Source organism: Ovis aries, chromosome 8 (assembly GCF_016772045.2).
Source record: "Ovis aries strain OAR_USU_Benz2616 breed Rambouillet chromosome 8, ARS-UI_Ramb_v3.0, whole genome shotgun sequence".
Classification (NCBI taxonomy): Eukaryota; Metazoa; Chordata; class Mammalia; order Artiodactyla; family Bovidae; genus Ovis; species Ovis aries.
The window spans coordinates 36,822,176-36,840,450 of record NC_056061.1 but is presented as its reverse complement, the minus strand read 5'-3'; the positions used below and the strand labels follow the sequence as shown (position 1 = coordinate 36,840,450).

At 40.6% G+C, this 18,275-nt stretch overlaps 1 protein-coding gene across 1 annotated transcript in view; it reads right to left on the bottom strand.

Moving 5' to 3' along the window:
• Positions 1-1,175: 1,175 nt before the first annotated feature.
• Positions 1,176-18,275, bottom strand: part of SIM1 (SIM bHLH transcription factor 1) — a 75,053-nt gene continuing 57,953 nt past the window's right edge. The window contains exons 11-12 of the mRNA XM_027972422.3: positions 8,906-9,308; positions 1,176-6,703 (exon numbers count right to left, since the gene is read on the bottom strand). Of these exons, the coding sequence (XP_027828223.1) occupies positions 5,973-6,703; positions 8,906-9,308 (1,134 nt within the window). The 3' untranslated portion in view covers positions 1,176-5,972. The remainder of the gene's footprint in view (positions 6,704-8,905; positions 9,309-18,275) is intronic.

The window sequence follows — 18,275 nt, the reverse complement described above, 5'->3', positions numbered from 1 at the left end:
CTTTCAAAGCACATAAGGAAAATCAAAAACCCTCTCCATGTGCTTCCCTAGAAGGTCCTACATGGAGAAAGATTCTGGTGTCTATCCTCTGTGGGGCATATAATACGGATTCCATTAGTGTTGTGAATTAAATTGGAAGTGCAAGTTATTTTCAAATGTAAAGTAAGTGAAAACAATTTTATTTTCAGAAATGGAAGCACTAAAACAAATATTTAAAGAATCACATAGAAAAATACCTGATAAATGCTGTTGTGTTAATGGCAACAGTATTTTGTGGTACTTTGTCAAAAAGCTTTATGAAATAGAAGTACCATTTCCATTGAATTAAAAATATATCATGCAGGTTTGTTGAATTGTCTAATGGTTGGCCATTTCTGGAATGCATGTGTGCTTGCTCAGCTACTTCATTTGTGTCCGACTCTTTGTGACGCCACCAGGCTCCTCTGTCCATGGGATTCTCCAAGCAAGATTACTGGAGTGGATTGCCATGCCCTCCTCAGGGGGATCTTCCTGCCCCATGGATCGAATCTGTGTCTCCTGCACCTCATGCATTGCAGGCAGATTCTTTACCCCTGAGCCACCAGGGAAGCACCATTTCTGGAATACATCAAGGTAAATCAGAAATCCCTGGAAAGGGAAAAATACCACATTGGGTTCTATGAAAATGAAAAAAAGAGAGAATCACCTGGCCATCTTTTTTGTTTGTTTGACTTTAATTTCTAAATTTTAAAAATACCTTGAGTTCCAAAAGAAAAAGTATTCAAACTACATTTTTAATGTTTTTAAATTACAGCAAACTAAATAATCTCAATATTATATGTTTTATTTTCCCCCCTTGGACATTAAACATGTAACCTATACTTTGAAATTTTTCGCTTTATTTTAGCAAAGTGGAGACCAAAACAAGCCCACTTAAGATGTTCTGATTAAAAAAATTGAGAAAACATTCTCCAGTATCTAATGAAAATCAGGCTCATTACTTAATAGATACTCTGCATGTGTTTAAGTTTCTATTGCTAGGTCTCTTAAAGTATATGTGGGTGTGTGGGGGTGTGTGTTACCAAGAGAATCTAGTGCTAAAACAATCTTTATTTTTTTTACATTGCTAGTCTTCTTGTTGGTGGCCTGTTTTGTCCTACAGAAATTTTTCTTTCAATGAATAATTCAGACTCAAATTACATATTGATAACTATATTTTAAACCAAAAAATTCCTCACATAATAAATACATTTTATGCACATTAACTTCGAATTTACTTCAGAAAGCTATTTACAATATAAATAATTATAAATGGGAACACTTTGCAAGATATCATTGACATAGCTAATATTTTCTACTTTACATTCCAAAGTAAAAGTTCAAATTACAGACTTATACTACGATGTCACTAAAAACTATACATTGCAAGATGGTATTTGAAATATTGGCAATCAGTATCTTCTTTCACAAATATAATCCTTTTTATAGCGCGTCAGTCAAAAAACAAACAAAATATTTTATCTCTTCTTTGAAGTGCCTACTCATATGTTTCACTTTTTGAAATATTTCCCTTTGGGGAAAAATAATGGAAAAAAAAGTTACAGTATTTCTAAAATTTTTTCCACGCCAATTTTAGTTCTTTTGAAATGTAAACACACCAGGGTTGCTGGGTACAAATTCAAATGTGATTAAATGTGTTCCAGATCAGAAAATTAGGACAAACTCTCCACTATATAGGCCTATGAAAGCAAAGTCCCATGCAGCAAAACTGCAATAAATAAAATGATAAAGTTTGGCATTAAATTATTAATTAGAATTTATCATGTGAACCATCAGTTTTTCAGGAGCACAGCAGAGTAGAATCTTGTTACTTGTTTTACACTTGTGTTTGTGTGTATACATATATACACATGTACACAGCCTTTCTGCATACTGTCCTAGAGAAGGAACTCTGAGCAAACCCCTATTTGGATATGAGCACAATCTCACTTTTCAAATTCAGCATTACCCGTAGAACTCTTGTGCACAAGAAATGAGCCCCACACAAAAATTCCTCTCCCCAACAATAGTTTCTATGCATGTGTCTATAGCTGTTCTGTCATTCATTTGACATTTAGCAGGAAAATGAATGTTTTATCTACAATGCATTTCCCAGTAAGAACTAACCAATCGATCTTGCTGTCAAATTCTTATTCACAAAAGCTGACACTGACATGAAAGTTGAATCACTTATTGGAGAACCACAGGATTTACATTGTTATTAAATTATTCCAAAAACAAGATGTATCTTTCTGTCCTGTAATTTGCGTGAATGAAGGAACCAAATCTGGGCACTAAAACTTTTTAAATCAAAAAGAGCACATGGAAATGTAAGCTCTTCCACTGGTCTAGGTAAGTGACCCCCAAATAGCCAAATTCTCAATTTTCCAAATATCCAAATATCCAAATGCTACTAGCACTAATAGAATTGCACAGAATATTTCAGTAACATTCAGCTCTTGAAAGAAAGAGAGAGCTACAAAATATTATATCTGTACTCAGACAGTGTCCTTAGCTGTAGTGTCTTCTATCAAACTTATTTGGTCTAGGTTTTGGGGGGAAAAATCCTCTCATTTTATTTTAAAATGTCGATGCATATTTTCCAAATGATGTTTTACTGAATTGATTCTCATCCCCCAATAAACGAGACAAGAAAGTGAAGGATATTATCCTCTTCTAGAAGAGCCCATTAAAGTCTAGCTTAAGTGGAATTCTCTGCCCAGAGGCAGCATGTGGCAGCAGGGTGTACCGAGAATTGAGAATAGTACCCAGTGGAAATATTCTAGCCCTATAAAATATACTCAAGAAAGAATGAATGAGTTTTCTGTATAAACACTGAAGGCAAATCTTTTATTGCATCCTGTCTTTCACATTGCCACATCAGCCCTGTGTCAAATTATCCTATATCAGGCAATTACAGTTTAGAAAATCCAGCCCATTATACTCAGCATACTATGTCAAAAAAAAAAAAATCTGTGTAACACATCTAAATGTTGACCTGTAGTGATTGGGACATCAATATTATGCATCCAAAAATAATATGCCAAATCTGTATCTTCTCAATAATAGTTTTAACTAAATGTTCCCAAGGAAGAGGGGGAAATATTCATTTATTTCTTTGGTCATACAAATATTTAAGTTAGGTAGGCAGACAAGTAAAATGAGAAATAAAAATATTCCTACCATTATTAGAAAGCATGAGGTTTGTATCATCTAATGAATTGCCACATATGTACTAGTAACTGGATAGAACACGTTTTTATGAATCCCTAAAGTGATAGAAAAATCGTACTTCTCTCTCTATTTCAACCAATTTTCAGCATTTAGTAAAGTTATGAAAATCAAATTTTAAAACTAATTCCAATTTAAGTTTAGTTTTAAATGGGAACATACATATACACATATAGGTATTAAGTTATAAAGCTGCTACCATAAAAATTTTGACCTGTAAATTATATAAATGGGTTGTGTAAAGCTGGATCAATCTAGCAAAAATTGAGTCAAGATGTAATTCAGTTAATTCTGTCTTCACTTAAAAATATTAGTTATAACCATTTTAAAGTGCATTACTCTTTCTGAGTACCCCCTATTTGTAGAGTTCATATTTTCTTTCATCAATTAACTTTCTTTCATATAAAAACCCCACTGAAATTTCTTTGACAGTGTTCTCTTTCATTTCAGTTCATTTTTCTTGATTCTTGAGATTCCATTCCTTTTATATTGGTAACATCTGTCCTTAGAGCACTTTTGGTAGAACATGTATCCATCAGTAATGCCCACCTGTACGGATTTATTTTCCAAAATGCACTATATTCTTGAGCTATGTGTGCCTTTGAACCATTTGTCCATCTACAGAATTCAACAAAAATTTTAGCATTCCTAAAACCTTACTTCATGTTGCAAATTGATCAAAAATTCAGTTTAAGTGTTCCAGAGCTTGTATAGTTCAATTTTTAGTTTTTATTATTCTTTGAACATTTTTGAAAGTATACACTGACTGTCTCACTCACTTGCACCTTTTTCATTTATAGCACAAATGTTGCTGCCATACCCAAGAACTATTTAATTTTATGTAGCCTCCTTTCTCATGTACAAACAGTATTCATCTCTCAGATTACCATCATTCAGATTGTCACCTGCCTCTGGACTTTCAAATAACTGTGTTAAATGATGAAGATATAGTACCAATCCCTGAGTGCTCAATGTCATGTTCTGCCTTCAAAATGATAAGTAAGTTCTTCCAATACACCCCACCCCCTTTCATATCACATGAGTTTTAGGCAAGGGACTCTTAAGAAATATTTTCTACAAAACTTCTCTAATCACTTGTGTCACTTTGCTTTGATTACTAGAGAATGGTGCATTAAATAAATATTATTTATATTACTTCTCCCACAGTTTCTACTGTCTATACCTTGGCTGAACTAGAAAGTTGACTGTAGCTATAACATGTCTAAAAGAGCCCATGCATCTGCTTGAGTTTCAAAGCATCTAGACCTCTCTCTGAGTGCAGAAAAGCCAGAAAGATGAGCCTTGATAACGCACATCAGATGGTTATTAACTGGTTGACAAGCTCAGTTCCAATGAACCACAGAACCTTGGAACTTTAGAGCTGCCATACAGATAAAGAAACTGGGGCTCAAGCATGGTGAGTGCTCCCAAAATAAGTTACAGGCAGGGTCAGAGCTGGAACTCAGAGATCTTGACATCTAGTCCACATCTTTCTACTGTATCTCATGAACCTAAGACCAAGTTTATTTTGCTGTTTACAAACAATATGGAAAATGAACACTTTGCCTGCTCCTTCAGTCAGAGAACTGCTCTTGCCCTTTTAGCCACTTGTTCATCAGCCCAAGCTTTTATCTTAGACTCTCTCCTGAGGCTTTCCACGTGTCACATTTGCACATCTGTGCATTGACATGTGTTCAAACACTTCAAACAGCTATATTGCTGTCATGTAGTACTTCACTGGTTTTCCTAAGTTTTTCTGTTGGCTTTTTTTTTTTTTTCACTTATCAGCCTTTTTTCCTGGTGAGTTAGTTTGAGTTTTCATTTGGTTAGTTTTTTGGTTAGTTTTTTTTATAAGCTCCCAATATGTTGATTACATCTGCTGACACTTGTTTGTTTTGAGATATCACTTGATTTTTCTCTGCTTCTGGTCTTGTCCATCTTTACTAAGCTATTTCCAATTGGGCACACCAAGCTTTTGATGTGTGTCCCATCACTCAGTATTTTTACTTAGAAAAACCCTTAACGCTATGTCAGTGTGATCCTGTTCTTTGTCGAACTCAAAAGTAAGGTGCAAAATCATACTTCCTGATTGCTTATAATGGATACCAGGTGAAAACTCATTCTCGTATTAGATTCAGAGCCATTTCGTTAATTTATGCCTAAATCAAATGCTTTAGATGGTTGAAACCACAAAGAAAAACTAGTTTATGAGATGTATCTCCCTCTTTCTAGGTTATTTTGGGAATAGAAATTTCTTTCCAATGCTCTAGGTGCTAGGGTTAAGGAAAGTTACCCACTTGGGGTGTACTTATGAAATACAGTCAATATTTCTGTATGTAAAGTATATACAGCAGATTGCGGATAGTGGTCTATGTGTATGAAGTTCACTGGATCATTATAATGCATTGTCATCCATCTGTCCTTTCATGTGGTATATATGCTCACTTAATCTACACAAGTATTTTTCAGTTCAAAATTTAATCTAGTCTGTTTCCCATATAAATAGAGGGGCAAATCTGTGTATTCACTTTAGCTCCATTATCGATGTATAACCCTGAATGCCAGTGCTCTGTCTTTGATTTCACAAGAACACATGTTAAATACCCAGTAAGTTAAATTATCCATTCTAACAATCTGTGGCATTATAAATGCTGGTAGTGGGGCATTAAATGATAAATATGTTTCAGAGATCCTTAAAGAACAAAATATTTTAGAAAAAAACATCAGCTTCCATTGGTAATTATAACAGATGTTCCCTTATGTCCTTGTGCTGGATCCGGCTGCATCCTTAGATGGGAAGTTACATCAAAGTGTGAGCCATTACAGCCCAAGGAATAGTTCCTAATGGTTTCGCTGTCATATAAGTGCTCCAGGGCATATCCAGTTAATGTGTAAGCATGCTTGTCAAAATACTGCCGGTGGGAGCCAAAGCAGTTTGGAGAGATGGCAGGATGGTCTCCTGGTGTCTGATGGGGAGACATATCAGAATGTAGATAATCTTTAGCTAGGATCAAACTGGATTTGGAAATGCGATCTGAATTGGGACTACTTATCCGAGACAGTGCTGTGGGACTGTTGTCGTACTCATTTTCACGAGGGCTCAGCATCTTTCCCTCTCTCTGCTGGATGTGGTCACATGGTGAAGTGTTGGCAAGAGCTGAGCTGTGGCAGACTTCGCCTGTCGGTGGGGGCTGCTGGTAGTTTGCAAAACAGAGGGAGTGTTTTTTCCCAGCTCCATTAATGGAAGCCAGTTGGTCTGGGGGCGCTTTCCTTAGCTGCAATCTGTTCTCCTCTTCTTTAATCATTTGCTGGGTGGCTCTTATCAGAGTTTCGATTTTGCTAGGTTCATGCGGGCTACTCTGAAACTGCTCATGGCGGTATCGGTCACCTGATTCGCTGGCAGACCCAGGGTCTGGAGAACTGACCACACTCTCTTCATCCCAATGACCTCGCCCTAGAAACCAGAAAAAGTAAAAAAGTAAGTGGTCTCAAAATTCACCCCCAAAATTGCAAGTGAATTTCTTTTCCCTAGGAGAAGGAAATGCAACCCACTTCAGTATCTCTGCCAGGAGAATTCCATGGACAGAAGAGCCTGGAGGGCTACATGGGTCGCAAAGAGTCAGACACAACTGAGCGACTTTCACTTTCACTTTTTTTCCCCTATTAAAAGAAACCTTTTATCTTTCATTTTTAATATGTGCACCAATATTTGAAACAGACACAGGCGCACATGACAGAATGTCAACATATTGTCCTGGAATTCATAGTTCTTAGTGGCTTTTAAGTGCAGATGGAGTTTACAACAAGTTTAGAAGGTAAACTTGGTTTGTGCACTGTGAACGCCAACAAGTGAAACAGTAAAGTATGTTTATATTTGTCCATGGATGAATATCCCTGGGACCTGACTGTAAATAATAAAGAAAATGCACATTTGGTTTATGTTATTTTCTAGAGAAGTGTTCTGTTGATGCTTAGAAATGCTTTCAATTAAGATTGAGGATGAGGATAATATAGTCTGGACTATTTTCTTAATTTCCATTAAATCACCTAAAATGTTAAAATTGCTATATGTATCTTAAGTAGAGTTACAAAAAACCTCTAATGTTAGTTTTCAAGCTATTTGAGGGTTAAAAATATCTACACATATTCATACATGTATATGTGTGAATGGAGATATATATGTATGTATATATCATCCTGATCAAAAATACAAATATGGTCTTCCTAAATCTAGTGTTAAAAAATAAATCTCAGTTTCACATACATATAATCATATAGAAACTCTGGCATTTTAGATTGCTTCTAAAATAAAGTGAAGAATAAATAAACATTTTAAATGTTAATAATAACCTGTTTTGAACCAAAGAGAGAGATGAAGAGTGTATCCAAACCATTATTCCATAAACTACATTATTCTCCATAGAGTTTGAAGTCAATATAAAAAGAGAGAAGAGAAGCAGAAAGGGACCTATGAAAGCTGAAACTGCTTAATGCAGCAGAGAAGCCCAGGATCACACTAATTGCTTTCCTTTTCCCTTTTCTTATTTTATATCTAATATTTCCCTCACGACCATGTGGGTTAAGCCAGGATTCTCACTTCACTTCCATTCTTTGGCAAGCAATTACCCTTTGCCCTGGGTTTCTATTCCCAGGCCACCAAACTAGAGAAATTAAAAATAAAAGCAGAAAAATAAAAAGCAAAAATGGAAACGAAGTAAACTCATTCATAGAAAACAGTCAGTGCCCAGGTGGTATTTGCAGGAGACTTTTATGGGGAGAACCGCAATGTCCAGCATATTTCTCATTTGAGAGACACAGCAGGAAGAGAAATACCATGGCCATTGGACCAATCTCAGTGTCACTGCCTTTTAATGAAATGGGGAGGGGTATCAGGACCTGCCTGGGCCCAAGCTTGGAATGGACAGGATGAGGTCTCCTTGAGCAGATTACATTGAAATGGACATAGAAGAGCATTAATAACACTAAAGGTTTTAACTGAAGCGCCCATTGCTATGTGTTCACAAAGCCATAAAATAATCCCAAGATGAAAATCCCCATGGGTTCCACATTTCACTCCATCCTCAACTCACAGAGGATACTATGGGCTGCTGTAATGGCACAAAGGGAGCAGTTACTAGCATTTAATGCCTAGAGGACCAAGGAGGTTAAGACACCTGTGACAGTGAGTGATGGGCCATAAAACAAAGGCAGGCCTCCCCAACACCCCCAATACCACCAACAGTGTCCTCATTGAGAAACCCTGCTAAAGGAGCCCCAAGCTACTCCCTGTCCACATCTGAAGCCTGAGAATACAGAAGAAAGTAAAACAGAAGAAATTTAAACGCATGCATACTGCACATTAGTAGGAATAGACTTAATTCACTTTAACTTAACTCCTTTCCTTTTTTTAATGTTAAAATGGGAATCATGTTTACTCGCCTGTCCGAAATAAACGGATTAAGCAAACATCAGCAAAATCAATACTCTTCAAAAGAGCGGATTTGGTTCTTAAGATCCCATTGGTTGGAGTTTCTGATTTGTAAATTCCAAGGAGAAAACTCACTGGGTGGGATTCACTCCAGGGTCCAACCTAGACTAAGATAACCCTGCCCAGAGGTGCCAGGCTGCGCGTCAGGAGTCTGGAGCTCGCCCTTACCGTGGATCCTGTGCACCGAGGCGATGTGAGGCATGCTGCTCTCATAGGCTTCTCTGCTCTCCGGGGAGGCCTTGGTCAGGGGCAAGGCTGCGCGAGAGCCCCACCAGGGCTCCCTCCCCGCCTGCGGCGCTCCCAGGAAGTACCTGCCTGCCTCACACCGGCCGCCCTCGCAGGCCTGGGTGTGGAAATGCCTCTCCTCCACCAGCCTGGAGTGGTCGAGCGCGAAGCCGTAGCAGAGGGAGCCGCGGTCCGAGAACTGCCTGTAGGCGCACGACGCGTCGTGCTGGGAGCCAGGTCGGTCCGCGGGGTCCAGCAGCTGCGGGGAGGCCGCGTCGGTCAGGGGACTGCCGCCCCACTGGCTTTCGTGATCTGATTCCGATCTTTCCGTGGGAAATCCGGAGTACTGAAACCGAGAGGACGAGAAAAGAACATTTCAAAAAAAAAAAAAAAAAAAAGGCCCCAAGGTCTGAAAGCATCCTTAAGGTCACATTGGGCTCTAGCGCCAGGCAGGGCTCCCCTGACTTGGATCACCCAAGTCAGTCATGATACCGCGAAGAAAATCCTTTAGGCCGCTGGAAGGAGATAAAACTAATGACAAACATGGACTGAACTAAATGCCAGGCACTGCTGGACACACTTCCCGTGAATTACTTGACATAACTCTTACAGGCGCTTTAGTGAAAATATTTGTTGTTGTTTAGTTGCTAAGTTGGGTACAACTCTTTTGGGACCCCTGGACTGTAGCCCACCAGGTTCCTCTGTCCATGGGATTTTCCAGGCAAGAACACCAGAGTGCTTTGCCACTTCCTTCTCCAGGGCATCTCCCTGACCCAGAGATGGAACCCACATTTCCTGTATTGCCAGATGGATTCTTTACAGCTGAGTCACCAGGGGATCCCAAGCAGAGATATTAGCAACCCATTAAATGGGTAGGTAAGCTAAAGCCCTAGGAGGGGAAATGACTTGCCCAAGATGACAGGGTTAGCAGCTGGCAGAGCCAGAATTCAAACCCAAGTTCTCCATTGCTACACAAGTGGTAGTGTCAAAAAGAGAGTCCAAGAGAGCACCATATTTTTTTAAAAACATATTTATTTATTTATGTAATTGGCTGTGCCGCCATGTTTGTTGTGGCAGACAAAGTTTTAGCCACTGGGACCACCAGAGGAAGTCCTGAGAGCACCATATTTTACTCCTGTTGGCTTTTCACATTTTTTCTTACATAAAAAAAAAAAAGCAAGGTTTAAGGCTTCACACTGGACTGGTAACTCTCTGAGAGTCATGCTGGATACAGGGCATGGTAGTTAATAAATACTTAACCTAATTCAGTCTCAATGTGACTTTGGGAAAGTCTTGTCCCATATAAGTTAGCCTGTTCACTAGGATGTGTTTCTTGCTTTCTAAAGTGAAACTTCAAATATGCACAGGCTCGTCAGGATAACATAGCTGCAGGCAAGGCTGCACCTCTGCGAAATCACACTGCTCACCTGTTGCCAGAGTATTTGGTCAGGTGCTTTAAAGAAAACATAAAAGGCCAGAGGACCTCCCCAGGAGGTGAGTTTCCTCAAGGGCCATTAAAATCAGTAATATAATCATTTCTACCAGGTTTTGGTCTCCTAATGCTAAACACAATTCTTGGTACCATAGAGAGATTACCTGCTATAATAATAGATGTTATTTATTGGGAACTTACTGTGTGCCCAGCAATATGCTAACCCTAACCATTCACGATATATAAATGAATCCTTGCAACCACCTGGACAGTAACATAGCTCCATTTTATAGATGAGGACACTGCATCACTGAGTTTTAATAAGATATCACAGCCATCCCACAGTTTATCTGGTTTCAAAGCCTGCTTTTATTCTTCCATGGTAAGGAAGAGAGGAGAAAGAAAGGATTCAATGTTAGACAGATTAACAGAAAAGTGGCTGAAACTGCTTTATAGGTTCAGGAATCAAAATACAAGTCCAGTTTGCATTTTCTTTCTCATCCCCAAGGAGGGATGGGTATGTGAGGTGGGAAGGAGGTGAGCAGGGGGGTAGGGATGGGGGGAGGCACAGGGACAGGAGAAATTCCCAGGCTCTATTGTTCTTCATGTTACACGCTAGTTGAGCAAATGTGATCCCTGATGAGGGCTTATCAGAACAAGTCAAACTCTCCCTTTTCTCCCAGGCCCACCCTGAACAGAAGAAAGAATCCCAACCCTCCCCAACTCTATGCAAACAGGCAGCTCCACCAGGGAGATGAGGTACAGAGGTTCCTCCAGGGCAACTCCTTAGCACACTGATAAATATCAGGACAGAGTTGCAGGTGACTCCAGGGTCGAGATTTTTCCATGGCTATTTCTAATGTTAATTTAATTATTTTCTGAATGTACATATGGACTATCGCCATATTCCATCAAGATAAAAAACAGAAAATTGAACTTCTTTCCTGCAGGCCTGTAGGGTGGACATATCACGGCACCCCGAGCTCCGTTTCTCGTAAATCACGCCCCCACCTGCCATCTGCCTTTTCTCCCCCCGAATACCAGCCTCTCATTTCACCAAGCAGGGGCTGCCACCCTCTCTCCTGACTGAGTGGGGACCAGCGTGCTATCCATTTGCCCTCTGGTAGCACCATCCACATGCTTGCTAGGAAAAATTCAAGATCATCAGTACTATTCCACACTAGAATTTCCCAGACTCTCCTTGTTTTTATAAAAGTATAAACCAGGCCTATTTCTGAAGTGCTCCAGTCAAGACTTTTGAGCCCTGCTGAGAGGACGAAAAGCCTTCCCTGAGTGTGTATGGGAAAGTGCTGTTGGTGCAGCAGAGAACATTCTGTCCTTCGCTGACAAAGAAAATTCAACATGAGGCAACCCTGGCGTATGTGAGGTACACATTTCAAGAGCACCTGAAGAAGAATTTGACAGAGAAGCCTCTTGTTGATAATCAGGAAACCACAGCAGTGCAGGCACTGACCTTCAAGCAGGCGGGAGCTGGGTGGTTCAGTTAGACTGAGCCCTCCCACTGCTTTAGAGGTATGGAGGAAAAGCCAAGCCGTAAAGCTTTGTTTTATAAGAGAAGGCCTATAAACTTGAACCTGAGTGCACCATCAAAACTGGGAGCCGTGGACTTCCCTGGTATTCAGTGGTTAAGACTCCACATTGCCACTACAGGGGGCACCAGTTTGATTCCTGGTGGGAAATTAAGAACCCTCATGGGACAAAAAAAAAGCCCCCCAAAACAAAAAACCATGAGCCATGTCCACCCTTTAAAACAGACCATACTTCGTTAACACTACAACCCTGTAATTTGATCTGAAGTGGTTCAGTTGTTCATGACATCTTTGAGGAAGGAAAGAGGGCAGAAAGGGAGGCAGGCAGCCAGGCAACATATGCCGCCTGTGAATGAGTGCCACAGATGAAGACTCCTGGTCTCCCTGGCACCTACATCTGCTACTTAGCCACATGTACAGTCACAGGCAACTGATTTAATTTCTTGTGTCCTAACAGGAAAAGCTGAACCAGGGTTGGGGCCATTTAATGGAAGAGTCCCTAGAGACAGGGAGCCAGGAGACTTGGTTCCAGATCCATTCTTGATAGTAACTCTCGGGGTGTGAATGTGTGCTGAGTCGCTTCAGTTGTATCCGACTCTTTGCAACCCTATGGACCGTAGCCCACCAGGGTAACCTAGGGAAAATTTATCTTTCTTAGCCTCAGCTATAGAATGACATATCAGGTTAGGTTAGTCCTTGAACTTTTCTTCCAGCTCTAATATTCTTTATGATAAAGCAATTTTTGGTAGTGTTGAAACACATGATCCCTATGCCTGTTCCTGTTCCTGTCGCATTTATTTAAAGTAGATAATTAGAACTATAATATGAGTCCAAGAATTTTTATTTTCATGGTTATAAGAAGGCTATTATGTCAGTCATAATTTTGCTCTAATGTTAATTTCCCCCCAAGTATCTCATAACACAAATTTTATAGGTATTATGAGGACTTTTGGTCAATAAATCATTCCATTCTAGAGGCTTCTGAGTAGGAAAGATAATAGCATCCATTTGAATCTGCCTCTCTTCACACATCCTCCCCCAAGAAACCATAAGGTTATCAAGGAGCACAAATTAAACCTCACATGACCTATGCTATCAGCATTATTAGGAGGCAAGGAATATGCCAAATTTCAAATTATTTATAAGTAAAAAAAAGAAAGTCCAACAGCAGTTGCTGTGAGCCTGTGGGTACAGAGAGTAAGGTACAGAGCAGTTTAAGAGACTATGTAAAAAAAAAAGAGAGAGAGAGAGTGGGGAGAGAGAGAAAGAAATGAGGACATAGTCAAAATGAAGAAAATTATTCTTAGAAAGAAAGAGCTCGATCAACGTCAAAATATGAACACAAGTTAATATTTAGTAGCTCATAGCACTGACCACAGGTAAGGAACTCAAAATCAAGCAAAATCAAGAACTCCCAAACTCAACAATAAAACACTAAAATGTGTGAAAGACATGAAGAGACATTTCACTCAGTAGATAAAGAGGTGACAAAACACGATGGAAAATTCAAACAACTAAGAAATATTATCACATACCTATTAGACTGGCTAAAATAAAACTGGGAGGGATTGGGGGCAGGAGGAAAAGGGGACGACAGAGGATGAGATGGCTAGATGGCATCACCGACTCAATGGACGTGGGTTTGGGTGAACTCCAGGAGTTGGTGATGGACAGGGAGGCCTGGCGTGCTGCAATTCATGGGGTCACAAAGAGTTGGACACGACTGAGCGACTGAACTGAACTGAAAATAAAAAAATAGTGACAATACCAAATGACAATACAAAGATGAAGGATAACTGGCTCACTCGTGCAATGCTGATAGGAATGAAAAATGATATAGCCCCTCTGGAAAGGAGCTTAGAAGTTTCTAAATAGCCTAAATGTGCAACTGCTATCTGCAAAACTGGACACTTTTTCCAGATAAATGAAAATTATATTTATTTAAAAACCGATACGTGAATGTATACAGCAGCATTTTTTCCCATTTCCAGGTCCTCTGTAACTGTTCTTTTTCTTTTTAAAATTATTTTTAATTGTGGTAAAATACACATAACATAGGAGAAGGCAATGGCACCACACTCCAGTACTCTTGCCTGGAAAATCCTATGGACAGAGGAGCCTGGTAGGCTGCAGTCCGTGGGGTTGCTAAGGGTTGGACATGACTGAGCGACTTCACTTTCACTTTTCACTTTCATGCATTGGAGAAGGAAATGGCAACCCACTCCAGTGTTCTTGCCTGGAGAATCCCAGGGACGGGGGAGCTTGGTGGGCTTTCATCTATGGGGTCACACAGAGTCAGACACAACTGAAGTGACTTAGCAGTACACATAACATAAGAGATACCCCATGTCCAAGGGAAGAGAAGCCCTAGCAAGACAGTCGGTGCAGGGGCAGTGGCTGTGCAGTTCTCGAGCAACTGTGAGGAGATACCCCACGTCCAAGAACAAAGGAGAAGCCCCAGCAAGACGGTAGGAGGGGCGAAATCACGTTTAGAATCAAACCCTATTCCTGCCAGAAACGCTCAGAGGGCTCAAACAAACCTTGTGAGCACCAGGACGCAGAGACCGCACAGAGACTAAGACAGAACTGTGTCTGAGTGTCTCCTGTGGAGGTACAGGTCAGCAGCGGACTGCCACCGGGACAGGGGCTCTGGGTGCAGCAGACCTGGGTACAGCATAAGCCCTCTTGGAGGAGGCCACCATTAACCCCACCACAGAGCCTCTAGAACTTACACAAGACTGGGAAACAAACTCTTGGCGAACACAAACAGAACCTTGTATGCACCAGGACCCAGGAGAAAGGAGCAGTGACCCCACAAGAGACTGACACAGACTTGCCCGTAAGTGGCCAGGAGTCTCTGGCAGAGGTGTGGGTTGGTGGTGCCCTGCTGCAGGGCTGGGGGCACAGAGTGTAGCAGTGCATGCATGGGACCTTTTGAAGGAGGTCTCTATTATCTTCATTACACCTCCAACATAGTTAGGCCCCAGGTAAATAATAGGGAGGGAACACAGCCCCACCCATCAACAGAAAATTAGATTAAAGATTTACTGAACATGGCCCTGCCCATGAGAACAAGACTCAGTTTCCCCCTCAGTCAGTCTCTCCCATCAGGAAGCTTCCATTTATCCTTCTCCATTGGAGGGCAGACAGAATGAAAACCACAATCACTGGAAACTAACCAAACTGATCACATGGACCACAGCCTTGCCTAACTCAATGAAACTATGAGCCATGCCACGTAGGGCCACCCAAGACAGACAGGTCATGGTGGAGAGTTCTGACAAAATGTGGTCCCCTGGAGAAGGGAATGGCAAACCACTTCAGTATTCTTGCCTTGAGAACCCCAGGAACAATATGAAAAGGCAAAAGATAGGACACTGAAAGATGAACTCTCCAGGTTGGTAGGTGCCCATGATGTTACTGGAGATGAATGGAAAAATAACTCCAGAAAGAATGAACAGATGGAGCCAAAGCAAAAACAACATCCAGTTGCAGGTGTGACTGGTGATGGAAGTAAAGTCCGATGCTGTAAACAGCAATATTGCATAGGAACCTGGACTGTTCGGTCCTTGAATCAAGGCAAATGGGAAGTGGTCAAGTAGGAGATGGCAAGGGTGAACATCCACATTTTAGGAATCAATGAACTAAAATGGACTGGACTGGGTGAATGTAACTCAGATGACCATTATATCTACTACTGTGGGCAAGAATCACTTAGAAGAAACGCAGTAGCCATCGTAGTCAATAGAAGAGTCTGAAATGCAGTACTTGGATGTAATCTCAAAAACAACAGAATGATCTCTGTTTGTTTCCAAGGCAAACCACCCAATATCACAGTAATCCAAGTCTATGCCCTGACCACTATTGCTGAAGAAGCTGAAGTTTAATGATTCTATGAAGACCTACAAGACCTTCTAGAACTAACATCCCCAAAAAGATGTCCTTTGCATTATAGGATACTGGAACGCAAAAGTAGGGAGTTAAGAAATACCTGAGTAACAGGGAAATTTGGCCTTGGAGTACAGAATGAAGCAGGGCAAAGACAGATAGAGTTTTGCCAAGAGAATGCACTGGTCATAGCAAACACTCTCTTTCAACAACACAAGAGAAGACTCTACACATGGACATCACCAGATGGTCAACATTGAAATCAGATCGATTATATTCTTTGCAGCCAAAGATGGAAAAGCTCTACACAGCCAGCAAAAACAAGACCGGGAGCTGACTGTGGCTCAGATCATGAACTCCTTATTGCCAAATTCAGACTTAAATTGAAGAAAGTATGGAAAACCACTAGACCATTCAGGTATGACCTAAATCAAATCCCTTATGATTATACAGTGGAAGTGAGAAATAGATTCAAGGGATTAGATCTGATAGACAGAGTGCCTGATGAACTATGGACAGAGGTTCACGACATTGTACAGGAGGCAGGTATCAAGACCATCCCCAAGGAAAAGAAATGCAAAAAGGCAAAATGGTTGTCAGAGGAGGCCTTACAAATAGCTGTGAGAAGAAGAGAAGTGAAAAGCAAAGGAGAAAATGAAAGATATACCCATTTGAATGCAGAGTTCCAAAGAATAGCAAAGAGATAAGAAACAGAGGAAAACAATAGAACGGGAAAGTCTAGAGATCTCTTCAAGAAAACTAGAGACACCAAGGGAACATTTTATGCAAAGATGGGCTCAATAAAAGACAGAAATTGTATAGACCTAACAGAAGCAGGAGGTATTAAGAAGAAGTGGCAAGAATACACAGAAGAACTACACAAAAAAGATCTTCATGATCCAGACAATCACAATGGTGTGATCACCAAGCTAGAGCCAGACATCCTGTAATGAGAAGTCAAGTAGGCCTCAGGAAGCCCACTTGAACTACGAACAAAGCTAGTGGAGGTGATGGAATTCCAGTTGAGCTATTTGAAATCCTGAAAGATGATGTTGTGAAAGTGCTGCACTCAATATGCCAGCAAATTTGGAAAACTCAGCAGTGTCCACAGGACTAGAAAAGGTCAGTTTCATTCCAATCCCAAAGAAAGGCAATACCAAAGAATACTGCAACTACCGCACAATTGCACTCAGCTCACACGCTAGTAAAGTAATGCTTAAAAGTCCCCAAGCCAGACTTCAACAGTACATGAACCATGAACATCCAGATGTTCAAGTTTAGAAAAAGCAGAGAAACCAGAGATCAAATTGCCAATATCCACTGGATCATCGAAAAAGCAAGAGAGTTCCAGAAAAATATTTACTTCTGCTTTATTGACTATGCCAAAACCTTTGACTGGGTGGACCACAATAAACTCTGGAAAATTCTTAAAAAGATGGAAATACCAGACTACTTGACATGCCTCTTGAGAAATCTGTATACAGGTCAGGAAGTGACAGAACTGGACATGTAACAAGAGACTGGTTCCAAATAGAGGAAAAAGTATGTCAAGGCTGTATATTGTCACCTTGCTTATTTAACTTCTATGCAGAGTACATCATGAGAAACTCTGGGCTGGAGGAAGCACAAGCTGGAGTCAAGATTGCCGGGAGAAATATCAATAACCTCAGATATGCAGATGACACCACCCTTATGGCAGAAAGTGAAGAACTAAAGAGCCTCTTGATGAAAGTGAAAGAGGAAAGTGAAAAAGTTGGCTTAAAGCTCAACATTCAGAAAACGAAGATCATGGCATCTGGTCCCATCACTTCATGGGAAATAGATGGGGAAACAGTGGAAACAGTGATGGACTTTATTTTTTTGGCTCCAAAATCACTGAAGATGGTGACCGCAGCCATGAAATTAAAAGACGCTTGCTCCTTGGAAGGAAAGTTAGGACCAACCTAGACAGCATATTAAAAAGCAGAGACATTACTTTGCCAACAATGGTCCATGTAGTCAAAGCTATGGTTTTTCCAGTAACCGTGTATGGATGTTAGAGTTGGACTATAAAGAAAGTTGAACACTGAAGAATTGATGCTTTTGAACTGTGGTGTTAGAGAAGACTCTTGAGAGTCCCTTGGACAGCAAGAAGATTCAACTAATCCATCCTAAAGGAGATCAGTCCTGGGTGTTCCTTGGAAGGACTGATACTGAAGTTGAACCTCCAATACTTTGGCCACCTGATGAGAAGAACTGACCCATTGGAAAAGACCCTGATGGTGGGAAGGATTGAAGGCAGGAGAAGAAGGGGACGACAGAGGATGAAATGGTTAGATGGCATCACTGACTCGATGGACATGAGTCTGAGTGAACTCTGGGAGTTGGTGATGGACAGGGAGGCCTGGGATGCTGCAGTCCATGGGGTCACAAAGAGTTGGACACATAACGTAAAACTTTCAAT